This window comes from Podarcis raffonei, chromosome 3 (assembly GCF_027172205.1).
Source record: "Podarcis raffonei isolate rPodRaf1 chromosome 3, rPodRaf1.pri, whole genome shotgun sequence".
NCBI lineage: Eukaryota > Metazoa > Chordata > Lepidosauria > Squamata > Lacertidae > Podarcis > Podarcis raffonei.
This window is the reverse complement of record NC_070604.1, coordinates 39,122,652-39,138,389: the sequence shown is the minus strand read 5'-3', so window position 1 is coordinate 39,138,389 and position 15,738 is coordinate 39,122,652. Positions and strand designations below refer to the sequence as shown.

At 39.4% G+C, this 15,738-nt stretch overlaps 1 protein-coding gene across 4 annotated transcripts in view; it reads right to left on the bottom strand.

Moving 5' to 3' along the window:
- The window catches only part of COL19A1 (collagen type XIX alpha 1 chain), a 188,577-nt gene that overhangs the window by 71,620 nt on the left and 101,219 nt on the right, over positions 1 to 15,738 (bottom strand). For all 4 annotated transcript variants that reach the window (XM_053381239.1, XM_053381238.1, XM_053381236.1 and 1 more), the window contains exons 14-16: positions 13,879 to 13,932; positions 11,834 to 11,869; positions 4,538 to 4,591 (exon numbers count right to left, since the gene is read on the bottom strand). In XM_053381239.1, the coding sequence (XP_053237214.1) occupies positions 4,538 to 4,591; positions 11,834 to 11,869; positions 13,879 to 13,932 (144 nt within the window). The remainder of the gene's footprint in view (positions 1 to 4,537; positions 4,592 to 11,833; positions 11,870 to 13,878; positions 13,933 to 15,738) is intronic.

Genomic DNA, 15,738 nt, shown 5'->3' with positions numbered 1-15,738 from the left:
TGCTTAAGTGGGTTGGAGACAGCAGGCCTTTTCAATAACATGGCTCTACCAAATGGATTCAGTAAAGCTCCTCGGCTTGCAGCCGTAGTAGCACTTGAAAACATTTTAAGAATTTCTGGTTGATTTGGGCCAGAACATTCTGAGCTTTATTTCAACTGTGTCTAAGTGAATATGAACAGCTGCAATGTGGTTTGACGGTCCACTGCAATAACACTTTCACATGGCTTGAAGTTCGAATAAAAAGGAATGGTCTTTCATGTGGTTTACTGGAGATGTCATAGCAAAAATGAAAGTGGTACAGATGATGTTCTTGTTCAGCACAAAAAAAAAAACACCACTAGAGGTCGAAGCCGCATATAACCATATTAATGAATGGCATGGCAGGAAGAGGAGCACGTATGTGTGCATTAACTTGTTAATACAAAAAAAATTTGCTCCATTTTGCCTTTTTTGTGCTTTCTGAGTTAATTTGTATCTTAATGTAGATGCTCTGAATATAGTGCAATGGGCAACCTTCTCGTTGCCCCTCACAATTTTTGGTCATTCTTAACCAAGGCTATATTTTGATTTGGGCAAGCATGAAATGTCTGGCAAGACTTGCTTTGCCCTGTGACACAAGCTAAAGAACAAAACAGAAAACATGTGGGAAATCCTTGACTGGAGAGCCTGATGCTTACCTTTTTCATTTCTTTTTTTGTCAAAAGAACCATGTGCCCTCCAAACTGGGTCAGGCAGGACCATGGTGCTGGGGAGAAATTTTAACTGTTTCCCTCCAGACCACTTTCCACACAAGTACTTCAGGGGGCATAAGAAAAATGGTACAGTGGGAAAGGATTAACCCTATTCCCCATGCCATGGTCCTTATCTAATTCATCACCTATCTCAGCACAGTGATGTGAAGAAAAAGAGAAGTTCCAGGAGACCTAGTCAGGACTCTCTCATCTACTTTGCTTCTAAAATGTAGGCTAAGGGTGTCTCTAGCCCCCCTCTTCCTCCAATGAACTGTGATTTGGGCAGGGTTTTCCCATATACTCCCATTTTCTGTGTCTTGGCCCATGCACAAATGAGGTGGCCCAAGCGAACTCTAGAAAAATCTCTTAGTATTTGTCGTAGCAGGTGCTAATGAGTCCTTAGCTTGCCACTCAGCTCAGGAGAAAGAGCCTAAGGAGAGTAATAGAAGTGAATAGAGAATCCACAACACCTAGTACTATTCCAGAGGATAAAGCGGGTGGTGACTACAGGGGGCAGGAAAGGAAGGGAGTCCTGTAACACAAGTGGAAGCCTGTTCCACTTGCATAATGGCAGCACTGGACTGGACACAAGTCCTAGGAGGCAACACTTCTACTCAATCTGTAGCAATCTTCAAAACCAGTAATGCTTAAATTCTGCATTTTGTAACTTTTGTTTCTATGGTAACGTCTGCATGCACCAGAATAAATGTATTATATCAAAAGCATCAGCTACCTAAATGCTACAGAATAAAGGAAATATAATAACGAAAAAATCTAGTCAATGGTGGAAGAGAATATATGCAGTGCTCTTAGCTAAAATCTGAAAGGCTTTCTCTTTTCTGGCATTTTTCTTTTTCCATGTATATGATTTCTAGTGGGTGAGGGTTTTACAAGCATGTTTCTTGTAGCAGAGGCCTCAAATGGATCATTTGCAGCTTCACAACATGCCTTGTGGAGTCATTACAGAATATTTCTTCAAGGCACATCTTCAAAGCTACCACAAAGCAAATGACTGCTCTCCATCTTGTTCTATAAATGAAGAACTCCTAGTTTTATAGCAAGCACTCTTTCCTAGTGCAAGGCCAGCTAATTTGGTTTGGGGGAAGGGAGGTTTTGCCTGTGATTGACAGGCATAAACTATGTGACCAGATTTAAGGTCCCTGTTACCTAATGTAGAGCTAAACTTTGACCTCTCATTTTAGCATCTTTTAAGACATTTTACAACTCTCAGGGTAATGATCAATGCACCTAACAATCTTTAATCAATAGATAACTGAGAAAATTGAAAAGAGGTATGCAATTATAAGCTTCCTTCACTGACTGTTTTTTAAAATTATTATTATTTAAATTAGAATCATCACCCATCAGCATTATACCAAGGAAACCAAAAAGTTCTTAATAATCTGGTAGGGAATTTACATTGAACAATTTTCTTTAACTCTCCTCTTCCACATCCCAAATAATAATGAGGTATGGCTTTGGTTAATGAAACGTTTTACGAAATGTCAGTGCTCATTAATGGAGACACAAATGGGAAAAAGAAATAGCAGCCTGGATCCCACACAAAATGCTATGTAGTACCATCAATTGACAAGTCCTGTACATCAGTGATTGAACATTTGAATGGGTTATTTAAGAACAAGCTATTTATATATTTCTGAGGCAATATAATTTTTGCTAGGGCCAGCTATGGAATCTGGAATCGAATGAATGCCATAAATGTAACATAACAGTAGGAATTAAGGAACATGTGGATCAACACCCTAATTTAATACAAGCAACTGTTGTAGATCAAGGACAGATTCACATGCATTAGTATCAAACGCAGGCTTTGAAAGTCCGTATTTGGGTGACTAATGTTAGTGTCTGGTTCTCAGTGGTACTTCCAAGAGCTAATTCAAATGTTCAAGCACCTGCATTTTACATTCCTTTCATGCACCCACAGAGAGCACATGGAAGGACCTTGCTTGAAGATACCTCCCATGTCTCCTAATGCTCTAAGAAGAGACTAAATAAACCTGTTTCTGTATACTCAGAGCTCAATAGTTCTGAAACACACAAAAATGTAGAGCAGCCCTCCCCAACCTGAAGTCCTTCTTTTGGACTACATCTCCCATCAGACCTAGTCAGCATGGCCAATGGTCCAGGATAACGGCAGTTTTGTCCACCAACTGGAGGGCACCAAGTAGGGGAAGGCAGCTATATAAACAGGTAGGGGTTACCTTTGCTAAGCTGCCCAACATGAATATTTGTCACACGCCGCTTGTTTTCTCATTCTCTACTATTTCAGTTCTTTTTATATTTAATGATATCATTTCATTTACTGTTGAAGAAGTTCTTACTAGCAGAAAGCCTCTTGATCTTTATATGAAACATTAAATGATTTATTATTCTTCTAACCGTAATTTTGTTTGCAAATCACTGAGGTTTAATCACCCACATTTCTTTATTTTGTATTTTATTTTAAGATAAATGTGTCAAAAGTGTGAGGAGGCCAAAAGGTTCTCTAAGAAAATGTACACTCTTTACTCCCACAGACTTTTAGTTCTACACATTTAGACCAGACCAGATGGGACAGAGAAAATTATTCCAGTCATAACCAGAAAATTATTAATTAGGAGAGACTCTTCCTTGACCCTGACATCTGAGCAGGAAATTTTTTTTGGAAAGTGACATTTGTTTAGCTTATATTTAGATTTTGCATTTTGTAAAACCCTGTTTAATTTATTGATGGCTTCTTTTCATCACAAGTTATCTTGTTGTGTTCACCTGCAAATGCTACCTCATCTTTCTTCAAACTTCTCCATATTACACATAATAACCAGACCCGCAGATAGTTGCTAAACAGAATTCTTAGCTTACATGTGCACCATATGGTTATGTGTGTTATGCCTCTGAATGTATTAAGAACAGCTGGCACAGAATGTCCCACATGGTTTGAGCATATCTGCACCATAAACGTATATGACTCTTATACCAGTGTTGCTATTATAGTTCCCCCCCAGAGAAGCCTGGAAATTGCACTTCAGAGAGGTCAGTGTCAATTCACTGCTAGAGAGTCCCTGACCCCTTCCATACAACAGTTCACTAGGTTTCCTTGAGAGAACGAATAAGGTTGTGATCTGAGCCCCTGTCAGGGGCTAATTCTGTGAAAAATGAATATGTATGAAGCAGCAGGCTCCAAACTCATTCTACAAACATTTATTAAAGCCTGCTGTCAAGATGTTCTACCCTCCCCCTGCTACCCCACACATATATATCTTTTTTTGCCATGGACTGAATGTATAAAAAGAGCTCCTGACTTGCCCATGGGAATTCAAAATGGAACCCTGTCAACAATTATTTGGAGTGGAGGTACCCAAGTTATAAGTACCCATGCTTGACTTAGATGGGCCTCTCCGTATCAAGCTCCTTCCGTTTCCTGAAACCCAAAAAGGTTTTATTTTAGAAAAGGGGAGATGGAATGGCTCCTTCAACAAGGAAGGACTTGGTGGCAAACATCATGCAAAGTGAAGGGATTTTTTTCTAAGCATGGGGAAAAGAGAGTGTCAGCATTTAAGCAACATCTCACCAGGAGGAGGTGCCATACTATGCTGCTTGAAAGGTTCAGGGCAGTACCTCACAGAAAATATCAGAAAATAAAGCCAGATTGACCCTAACAGATTTCTGCAGATGCCATTACAATGTTCAACAAAGCAAAATATGGCTTCTCATTCAGCTGTTGCAACACAAGCATCTTAGTTCCTGCTCAGGAACAGCCTGTTGAGGTAAGCAAACATAAACCAGTTGTTCATGAATCTACTCACCCTCTGGCCTTCTTTCCCAGGTGGCCCCTGAGGACCTTCTATTCCTGGCACACCCTGTAAATACAAATAGTTTAGAACGTTTCTCACTAATATTACTTAGTCGTACTATGGAATTCAAAATGTTAGTGAGAAAGACTTCACTAACGTTTAATCAACCACCTCTCCCTGCCCAATATCCATATATTGGTCATATCTACTTATGGGTAGAGCTGCAAAATGTTAAATGTGTGAAAAGGTACGTAGAAAGCTGCATGTGCAATGGAAAGGCCTGCTGGGTCAAAATTGTTGCTGGGTCAAAATTGATACAGCATCACTTATGCGATCTAGAAAGACAATACACTAGGGAATACTGCAAATGTTGTAAAGGATGATGATGGACTTATTTTACTAATAAATGGCAGCCTCAACATCTGACCGCTTCACACACTGTTTTCTAGATAGGTAGGTAGCCGTGTTGGTCTTCTGTAGTCAAAACAAAATTTTAAAAATCCTTCCAGTAGCAGGTATCTGAAGAAGTGTGCATGCACACGAAAGCTCATACCAATAACAAACTTAGTTGGTCTCTAAGGTGCTACTGGAAGGAATTTTTTTACTTTGTTTTCTAGACAGTGACATTATTATTATACACTCTCCTCTTTCCCAAATGGTGAGAAGTCAAAGGGCAGAGATAACAGATTTTGTTTCCTTTGAATAACTTAGCACTAGATATTTGTAGTGTGTTCAAATATGCAAGCAGTGAATAATGGAGGCAAGCAGAAGCTGTTACAGGAGGCAGTAAAATAGCCAACTTCACATCAGATCCCGAGAGAGAGTTCCTTTGTACTCCTAGGAACTTCCGCATAAGCCAGCTCAGAACAATCTTTTCCCAGAAATCAAGTGGCAAAATGACTTTTAGTTGTCTCTCTTGGCATTTTCAGACATTTAGTGTGTGAATACACTGAATGGACATGAGGAGTAGGAACAACAGAAAGCCCCACTCACTATGCCTGTTCAGTTTACTGTCTGAAAAAACCCTATGTCCATGCAAAGCCTAAATTCATAATGTTTACTCAAATGGGAACCGTGTAAGCTTTGTTTTTTATGGCACCCACAGAAGCCTTAATCAGTACCCCCAGCAGGGACCCCAGACTCTGATTCAACTAAAAAATAAAAATCTCTAGCCCTTGTAGGAAGTTATGAAGCAAAATGTGCAGGTACTCTTCTAAGTGATTTATCTGAAATAACTTAGCCTGTCTGTTCCCATCTGCCAGTGTTTTTAGCCAATGAGTGAAGTGAGAGTTGAGATTGATAAGTGAGTTTGGACACCAAGCATCAGGAATCCCTGGGGCCACATCTGAATCAAGAATCATAGTTTGTTTCATTCCAACAAAACATTACCGGTAAGCCCAAGAACAAAACCTTGGCTATAAATCATGGTATCTTGGAGTGGAACAAACCACAAACCCTGGTGCAGACATAACACTAAACCAGGGGTTGCAAGTTCATTCCTTCCGAAGCTAGTGGTGGACATGGGAGCACATTCAAGGTAAGCCATTAACTATGGTTTACTATGACATGCAACTTGAATCTATGTCTTTGGGTCTCCACCTAAAACTCATACAATAGTTTTATAAAATCCCTTTGCAATGGAATGAGAAAGTAATCATGGTTAGCTCGCCCCACTGATTTTCATGGGACTTGATTTAAACTCAGCTATTGTTCTCTGAATTTTAGAATTTATTCCCATGTTCTAGAACAGGAATAAAGAAAATTATGTTCAGTGGTAAAGGTGATAAAAATTGAAAAGAATATGGGAGATACTAAAACTGCTAGATTACATGCCTCAAAGGGAAGGTATTGCTTGATTAAATTAATACTGTGAATCATTTTATATAAAATTTAATCACTTCAAGGAGTTCCCTCTTGCCCCTTTAAAAAAAACAACCATTCTTCCTGCCAGACTCAGAAGACCCAAGAATATTCTTCATACCTTATTAATTAATCACAAGGTATTTCTTTTGTTGCATTTATGTGAAATGTTAATAAGCTGAGGTCATGAAGACTTTTCTGAACCACTGTGGCCAAAATTGCTACTATTAGTTATTACACAGATGCAAGCTAAAATTAAATGACATCTTTATAATGTGATAATATATGTATAATATGTTCAGAGGAATAAAGTACTGGATAAAGTCAGGATGCATTGTAAGTGTTATGTATAATGAAAACAAAATATATTATACCAAATCTAACAAACAGATTTTCTACTTTTCATTGTTCTACTATGTGCTTCAGAGTGAATATGAAGGGTTGTACCTAAATAAGTTAGAGTAGACCCACTGAAATTCATGGATCAAAATTAAGGCTTCCTCAGTGATTTCTATGGGTCTACTCTGAGTTCAACAAATGTTGACTACAACCTAGTGTTCAAGGGTGTGTCAGAGCTTCCTTATTTGCCTGTATATGTAGATCAGATCACAGTCGGACAATCACAAACTATTGAACCAGCTCAGTCCTTTGACACCTGAGATGTAAATTTTCAGAATCCACCTTATTTTTGTGACTGCATTTTTTGTAAGTTTTTAAAACTGTTTTTTTTTATGTTGTATTTTAAATTGTTAGGGCCTTAGAATGAAATGTGAATAGTAAATAATAATAATAATAATAATAATAATAATAATAATAATAATAGAGATATGCATTTTCTCATAGGTAATGTGGCTGGGTTGTGGTGATATTGAAAGAAAATGCAAGGAAGGAAGTAGTCCATGCATTTAGGAAAATAAGAGAACAGCAAGATATCAACAGTTAAACTTTTAAGTATTCTCATTTTTTCTTTGTGCTTGTAGTGGTACTTACATCTATTTTATTCTAAGGGGGGTGGGTTTCATGGTCTTTCAGTTTCAAAGATTGCACTATTAACACACAAGAGCTTACTATGCCAAACATCCTAACTATATCATTTAAAGTCTTGAAGGGGGGTTGCATTGCTACATTGCAATGAAGTACATTAGGAATGGAAAGAAACTGAATAATTTTACATCATTATCCTAATGAAAAATATAATATCATTTTTGTGTCAATTGCAGAGTCTGCAGGGTTGTTGTTTTCCAAAACATAATTCTCCTCAGGGGCCAAAAAAACCATATATTACTCAAGCTTTCCTGCATAACTGCGCAAGGGAGATAAAAATAGCCTAAAATGACAGCAACATATTCTGATTCTCTTGACAGGTTTACCTTGACAAGATACTCCCACTGCATGCAAATAAAATTAAACAAGACTAAAAATCCAAGAGCACAGTACTGCACAACCTGCCCTGGGTGAGGGAAGGAAAACCCTGCTCTTATTCTCCAATATTGGAGGCATGTGACCAAAGTCGCAGACCATCAGCTGCAACTCTATTCTTTAAATTACAGTGGTACCTCAGGTTAAGAACTTAATTCGTTCCGGAGGTCCCTTCTTAACCTGAAGCACCACTTTAGCTAATGGGGCCTCCTGCTGCTGCGGCGCCACCGGAGCACGATTTCTGTTCTCATCCTGAAGCAAAGTTCTTAACCTGAAGCACTATTGCTGGGTTAGTGGAGTCTGTAACCTGAAGCGTATGTAACCTGAGGTACCACTGTATTGGATCAAACAGCAACTATACTGGTATAAATGCTATGTGCAGAAAGATCCTTATACACTTTTATCATGTCCCCGTTTACTCATCTTTTGTTCTAAGTTAAAAGCCCCAAATGTTGCAACCATGTTTATAGGGAATTGTTCCAGCCCCATGATCATTTTGGTTGCAAAATGGTAGTCGTTGTCTACAACAGTATAATCTGCAGCTTTAGAGCTTTATACAATGTGTACTCTGTATGTCACTTGTTTGCTGAATTTGTATCTGAAAGTGACCACAGAACGTGTCCAGGCCTGAGTGACCAGCTTCCTCATTCTGTTTGCTTTGCGCTGAACATGTTATCTGATGCTTCATTTGACAAGGCCCCAAGGAGTACGGAGCCAGCATTCCAAGTATCTGTTTAGTAAGCAAATCTTAGGTACTTCTGCTTGTGACTGACTTAACCCTTGGCTTCTGTGTAAACATTTGGTGCCATCTGGATGAGTATTTTATAACTCTGCAAAGGGATAGGCCCACAGGAACGTAGAGACGGACGCTCATTTTCCTGGGGAACTAAAAGCTACGGATCAAATGTCAAGAGGAATAGTTTTCATATACTTTACAAGAGAGATCACTGTACCACCTTCCTTCACCTGTCACTCTTGTGACATGACATGCACAGGCTTAAGCTCTCGATGCCAGAAAGGAGAGGGGAGCTTAGCCAACTGTGTCATTTCGGATAAAAGTCTCTGACTTCCTTCGCCTTATTCAGCACCTTGACAAAACTATGAAGATAATGCTGTCATCTCTGGTGTTCAGTCACTGGATGGGCCTAGTGATACACATTAAGTATCTTAGATGTGAAAGTTACAGATAGGTAGCCGTGTTGGTCTGCCATAGTCAAAACAAAGAATTTTTTTCCCTTCCAGTAGCACCTTAAAGACCAACTAAGTTAGTTCTTGGTATGAGCTTTCGTGTGCATGCACACTTCTTCAGATACCCATCAGATGGGTATCTGAAGAAGTGTGCATGCACACGAAAGCTCATACCAAGAACTAACTTAGTTGATCTTTAAGGTGCTACTGGAAGGAAAAAAAATTTTTTTGTTTAGATGTGAAAATGATTACTTATGTGGGTCATCAGTAAATTAGGCTGCCATCCCATTTGATTTAATGGGGCTTACACCCAAGTAGACATGCCTAGAACTGTGATGTTAAATCCTCTTTAATGTTGGGGGAATAATCTAGCTCATATGATGAGGTTAAAAATTCAAGTTTTAAATTAATGCTTTTAAAACATACTATAATGTATAAATAATGTATTATAAAAGGTAATTATTATTCAGCATCTCTGGTAGCCCAATTCAAAATACATTTTATTGGAAATGAATTCAACTTATTTTTTTCCCTTGACACCCCCAAATAATTAAGAGGTCTAAATCCACATTTTTGTTAAATATATAGTAGGCTTGATCCAGAAATCCCAGGTGATTTATATGCCAGTTATGCAAAAACGTTGGTAATATAGTGATGCTGACAGAATGTGTAGAAACACATGTGTGACTGGGGTGTTAAACTAAATCCTGTATAGGTAACATGCTGCTTCTTAAGCATTAAAAAGGAAGAGTACTAGGCTAACTCCATATGAAAGTTTCCTGGCTGCGATTATAAGTGAAGGTTGAACTAAGGTTTGATTACATTCACATTTAAAGCTTAATTTATCAAACTTGCACATTCTGAAACAAAAGGTGGAGCACAGCCATCCTTCAAAAATCCCACTTATCAGAATTTCTGCAATGCAGTTCTCCAACCAATGTTCATAAAAAAGGATGTTGGGAGAAAACGTGTATAAAATGAATATATTTGTGAAAATTGCATACAAAAATGCATTTACGAAGATAAATTGCTTGCCAAAAACATGTGTGTTTGTCAAAACCGCAGACAATAATGTGTTAAAATACAGAAACTGCAGAAACCTGGAGAACTGAATGTACAAATAGAAAAATGAGAAACTGAAGAACTGAAATTGACAGATCCTTCCATCCCTAATGTGACATTGAATAATTTTTCCCTCTGCTGGATGTTCTAAATGTAGTTGTAATAATCACCCCCACGCTAGTATATGGATGACACACAGCTCTCTCTCTTCATTTCCAACATGCTACCCTACAGAGGCAGTTGGAGTTCTAAAAAGATGTTTCGGGGCAGTTCTGAATTGGATATGGGTGTGGATGAACAAACTGCAGCTTAATTAGAGATGCCATGAGAAATCTAATAGGTTGCACCAGAAATGAGCATCCCTAATTGAGTCCTTGCAAGTAAGTTCAAACTGAGCAGGGAATGCTTGAATGCCCACCTTTGACACCTCTGCTGCCCCCTTCCCTTACACCCTGAGGGCCCAGTGACTCACATGTGGTAGTGGGGGAGGGGGGTCCAAGATGCTCCAGATTCCTGGCAAAGTGCCTATTCCCCATGGGACTAAGATTACAAATCCCAGCTGCCATAGGAAGAAAATATGGTGCTATTTGCATCAGTTTCCACTAGGGAGAAAGTGCTACAGCTTATCAACCCTTCTTTTCCTATACATGTCCCCGATAGCCTTACAAACACATTGTATGAAAAGAAAGACGACTGCCTCCATAGGTACATCAAGTCAGCAATCTTTTCCTTTGTACAGTTCCCCAGGAAGGGACTGCACATTACGACATACATCCATTTTGTGGGAGCATATTAAAAGACATTTCCCCCCTGTGTGGCTGCAGAGGAGGTATTAGCTGCTTTGAACACCTATAAAATGTTGTTGGAAGGAAGAGGAAGTCTGCAGGTCACCTTGTAATTGGTTAATAGATTATATGGCTTAATCCACAGATCTATGTTCCATAAATGAGTCTCGGGTGAGCAAAAAGGGTAGGTTCACTCCAAAACACAGAGAAAACCAGAAATTCCTCACTGCTACCTACAATCCTTCAGCTGTCCCACTGAAGCCATTGCCAGATATGCAAGGTGAAGAACAAAATGGCAGAAATTGTTAAAAAATGCTTGCATGGCCTTGTTTCACACATTCAGAAGACAAGCAAAGTATGCTCTTAAATGGGTGGGAAAACACGGTGTGCACAACTAAATATATCTGCTTTTCCTTACACTATTTCAAGATTGAAAATGCTATAATTGCAATAAGGTAAAGGTAAAGGTACCCCTGCCCGTACGGGCCAGTCGTGTCCGACTCTAGGGTTGTGCGCCCATCTCACTTAAGAGGCCGGGGGCCAGCGCTGTCCGCAGACACTTCCGGGTCACGTGGCCAGCGTGACAAGCTACATCTGGCGAGCCAGCGCAGCACACGGAAACGCCGTTTACCTTCCCGCTAGTAAGCGGTCCCTATTTATCTACTTGCACCCGGGGGTGCTTTCAAACTGCTAGGTTGGCAGGCGCTGGGACCGAGCAATGGGAGTGCACCCCGCCGCGGGGATTCGAACCGCCGACCTGACGATCGGCAAGTCCTAGGCGCTGAGGTTTTACCCACAGCGCCACCCGCGTCCCTAATTGCAATAGTATGTTACAAATCACTGGATGCATATTTTATTTCAGAAAAAGAAGTGAGCAGCTCATTTAACTAGCTTATTAACAATCTACTAACAAGTGCAGCATTAGGCAACCCAAAAAATAAATATCGACATGCCTGAGAACAATCTCTTCTTGCCTCTTGTCTAGCGTACTTACACTAAGGGCAGCTGGTCCTGGAGGTCCCATATCTCCCTATAAAATTAGGCAAAAACCAAAAGTCAGTGATCTTCTCACTCTAAAAAAACAACTTAATTACACTTTTTAAAAAGTATTTTATTGATACACACACCTGAAAGATGAGTATAGGATTCCTTCTTTGAAAGGAAAGAAACCCAAAGCTTAAAGCTTTAGCTGCTTCTTCAACTTACATAGTTCTCCCCCATTTCTTTTAGGTAGCTTAGGATAAAAGATGATCGCTGACCAAGGTCACCCAAGTGGGTGAGGTTTTGAACTAGATCTGCTTCGTATTAGTTCCAACACTCCATAATCATTACATGACACTAGCTCTTTTGTTTTGTTTATCAGACAGTGTCTGGTCAGAGGTGTCTCTCTATATTGGAAGAATATGTACCAAAATGACCGCTCACCAGTCGCATTAGTGGGCAGCTTTTGCGACTCGGCGTGGGCTCCCCAACCTCCAGAGGCATGCCATAGCTGCATGGCCATTGCTCCATCTCCTGGGCTAACCACCGAGGCTGCAGGGCTCCCGCCTGGCCCTGGTTTAAATCAGTCAATGCCACGGCGGCAGTCTGGGGGACAGAGCAAAGGCCAGGTAAGGAGGTACCTGCCGATGCCATTCAGTTAGCTCAGAGCATCAGTGGAGCAGCGTGAGGAGCTGAGGACCAGAGAGAGGTTCATCGGAGGTTCAGGATGACGGGGAAGAATATGTACCAAAATGTGTTGCTACCACGGCAAAAAAGGGAATGCATGAACAAAAGCAGAATGAACCAGTGACATCACACATTGTACATTTAAAGCACTCTGGTGCATTTTAACAGGCATATTTCCCCCTGGAGGGGGAGGAATACATTCCCCAAAGAACAAAAAGAAGCATGGGGAGATCCATGTAATACAGTGGTGCCCCGCAAGACGAATGCCTCGCAAGACGGAAAACTCGCTAGACGAAAGAGTTTTCCGTTTTGGAGGTGCTTCGCAAAACAAATCTCCTATGGGCTTGCTTCGCAAGACGAAAATGTCTTGCGAGTTCCTGCGGGGTTTTTTTCCTCCCCCCCCCTTTTCTAAGCCGCTAAGCCGCTTATCCGCTAAGCCGCTAAAAGCCACTAATAGCGCTAATCCGCTAATCCGCCAATGGGCTTGCTTCGCAAGACGAAAAAACCGCTAGGCGAAGAGACTCGCAGAATGGATTCTTTTCGTCTTGCGAGGCACTACTGTATGTGTGTGTATTCACCTTGTTGGCGTCCATCACTCTTATGGAGGGAGGGAAGATAAATGGATGGCATAAGCTTTTGTGGACCAGAGTCCATTTTGTCAGATGACCAAAGTATTCATTGATATACAGAGAGAAGAAAGGAGGGGGGTGTTTTACAAACTGAGAGCAAAGGACCAAACAACTGAGAGTGGTGCAGATGTGTCACATTACTATGCAGAACACAAACGGATACAAGATCCAATCAGCAGAACACAAATGAATACTAGATCCGATCAGGTGTGACCCATTCCCAACTCCTGGGTGCTGGAGGTGAACGGGCTCAGTAATATGAATAGGGCAGATCAATACCTAAAGAGGGATAATTACAAAATAATTAAACTATTTATAAAATGCTGTAATGTAAAGGTGAGGCAGACACACTTGGCTTAGCACACATAATACTTGTCATTGCAACGCATTTGCTTGCTTGCAGGGAAGATGAGTAGAAGCAAGGAGAGAAATGGAGGGGCTGCATTTTTCCAAAGAAATACAAATTGCAGTTTGTGCTCTCCTACAATGTGTGTATTACCAGGGATCCTGCACAGCAAATGAGCAACCATTACAGGTTTATTTGTTTTTCAATAATCTCTCAGTGATACAGAAATAATTGCATCAAAAACCAGAACAGTGTAATTATATGCATATTAAATTTATGAACAGTGATTGTTCTAAAGTGATTTTTGACCATTTTCCTCATTAAACAAGCCTTGTCTGGATATTCTGGCAAATCATCAAGATTTGGTCATTTGCGTATCCACACACGAATGAATACCTTTTCTCCCTTTATACCAGCCATTCCAGGATCACCAGGATCACCTTTCAAACCCTATGGATTAAGCAAAAAACAATATAATAAATAAATGCACCATTATTTCAGCAATACATTAATGCATGTGCCAGCAAAATAAAGCCTTGAGGCTTCTTTAAAATTGCAACCAGAGCAGTGAAGCATCAAAGAAGAACCAAAGAGCTGTAGCAGGTTGTATGAATTACTTGACATAAATTATGAAATGCATATGGGAATTTTGCAACACTGAAAGACTAACTCATCCCCTTTCACTTTTGTAACTTTTTTCTTTCTTTCAACACACTAGCTTATGGAAACAAAGGGGAACAAATGTACTCCCCACTAAACTTTCAGATATTTAGAGAAGAGAAGACATTTCATGAAGTATCCAGAATGTGGGAGAGATTCAAAAGCATGCCTGTTTAACAGGAATAGTCTTCTCATCATACTAAAAGACATCTTGAACCAGAGAATAGACTTCTCACATTTGGGGATCCGATAATAAACAAGGGTTATAAATGCAATGTGAAATGTGATAAGATGTAGTAGTACTATTACTAAAATTTGTGTTTCCCCTTTCTACATAAATATGTTCAAAGCTGCTCAGAACAGAACATAAAAAATGCAAATCAATACATCATTACAACAACAAATAAAAAGAACAATTTCATTATGAAACATGACAATCCAACAAATAATTCGCTCTGAAAATATAAACATTATGACATTTAAAGACACCATAAAACACACTTATCTTTAAATTCATCAATTAATGACATTTCTATTCAATTAATGTCATCAATATTATTGTTAGCAGTAGTAGTATTGGTGGTAAAATAATTTATATTATGTAATATGCTATAGGTCACAGGAATTTATTTCTGGCTAGTCAAGCAGATTATAGTTTTTAGAAGAATAAAAACATAAATACAATACAATGAATGAATATATCATCACTGTAGTATCAGCTTAGGTGGCTGAGATTGGCACAGAAAAAAAAAGTTATACATGTTATTCTATAGGAGAATCATGATTCATGGCCCCAAGTCCTCCTTCCTCCTCCTTCAAGGTTTCCTAATACTATAGCTTGTTTTTCGGTAACAGGAAAGCAAGTGGCACTAAAATTATAAGCAACATCTGTGCTCTGGGGGGAACAGAACCATTAAATCAGTAAGTATTCAAAATACTCGTATTTGTGCAACTTCACTTCCTGCAAAAATTACATTAATTCACCATCTGGAAGAAAGATCATTTAGAGCTATATGAGCATTTAAGTATCCACTTTGGATTAAATGGTGGATGTTGTCAATAATTCTGATTTAGCTTTGATGTGGCCTTTATTATGCATGCCAGCAACAGAAGAGTTAAATCTGAAGTAGTCTTTGATTTATCAAAAAGAGACAGGCCAAGCAAAGGAAAAAGAAAGTGAGAGGAAGGCTTCTCTATGGCTTATTAATGCCTGTGCATGAAATGGTATAAATGCAAATCATGATGATCTGATTTCTGAATGAATGTTTAAGGTTTCTGAATTGCTATGGCCTGAAAGTGGAATTGGTTTAGGTGGTAACTTTAGAACACGAATTGAATAATATCTTTCACCAAATAAATCACTTCTGTGACTGTATTTACAGGAGAGATGGAACTGAGAAAAAGACACACAAGGAAACATATGCTATTGCCTAATAATTCCACAAGCTCAATAAATCCACAAACCTTACTCACTCCTAACTGGTATGTACATAGCATGATGCTATTTAGAACTTTGTTGCTTAATTTGCAAAATGAATGAGGTTGAATCAGGCCAGCATTTATCTGCCCTTATTTGAAAACAGCTATCTTCTCCCA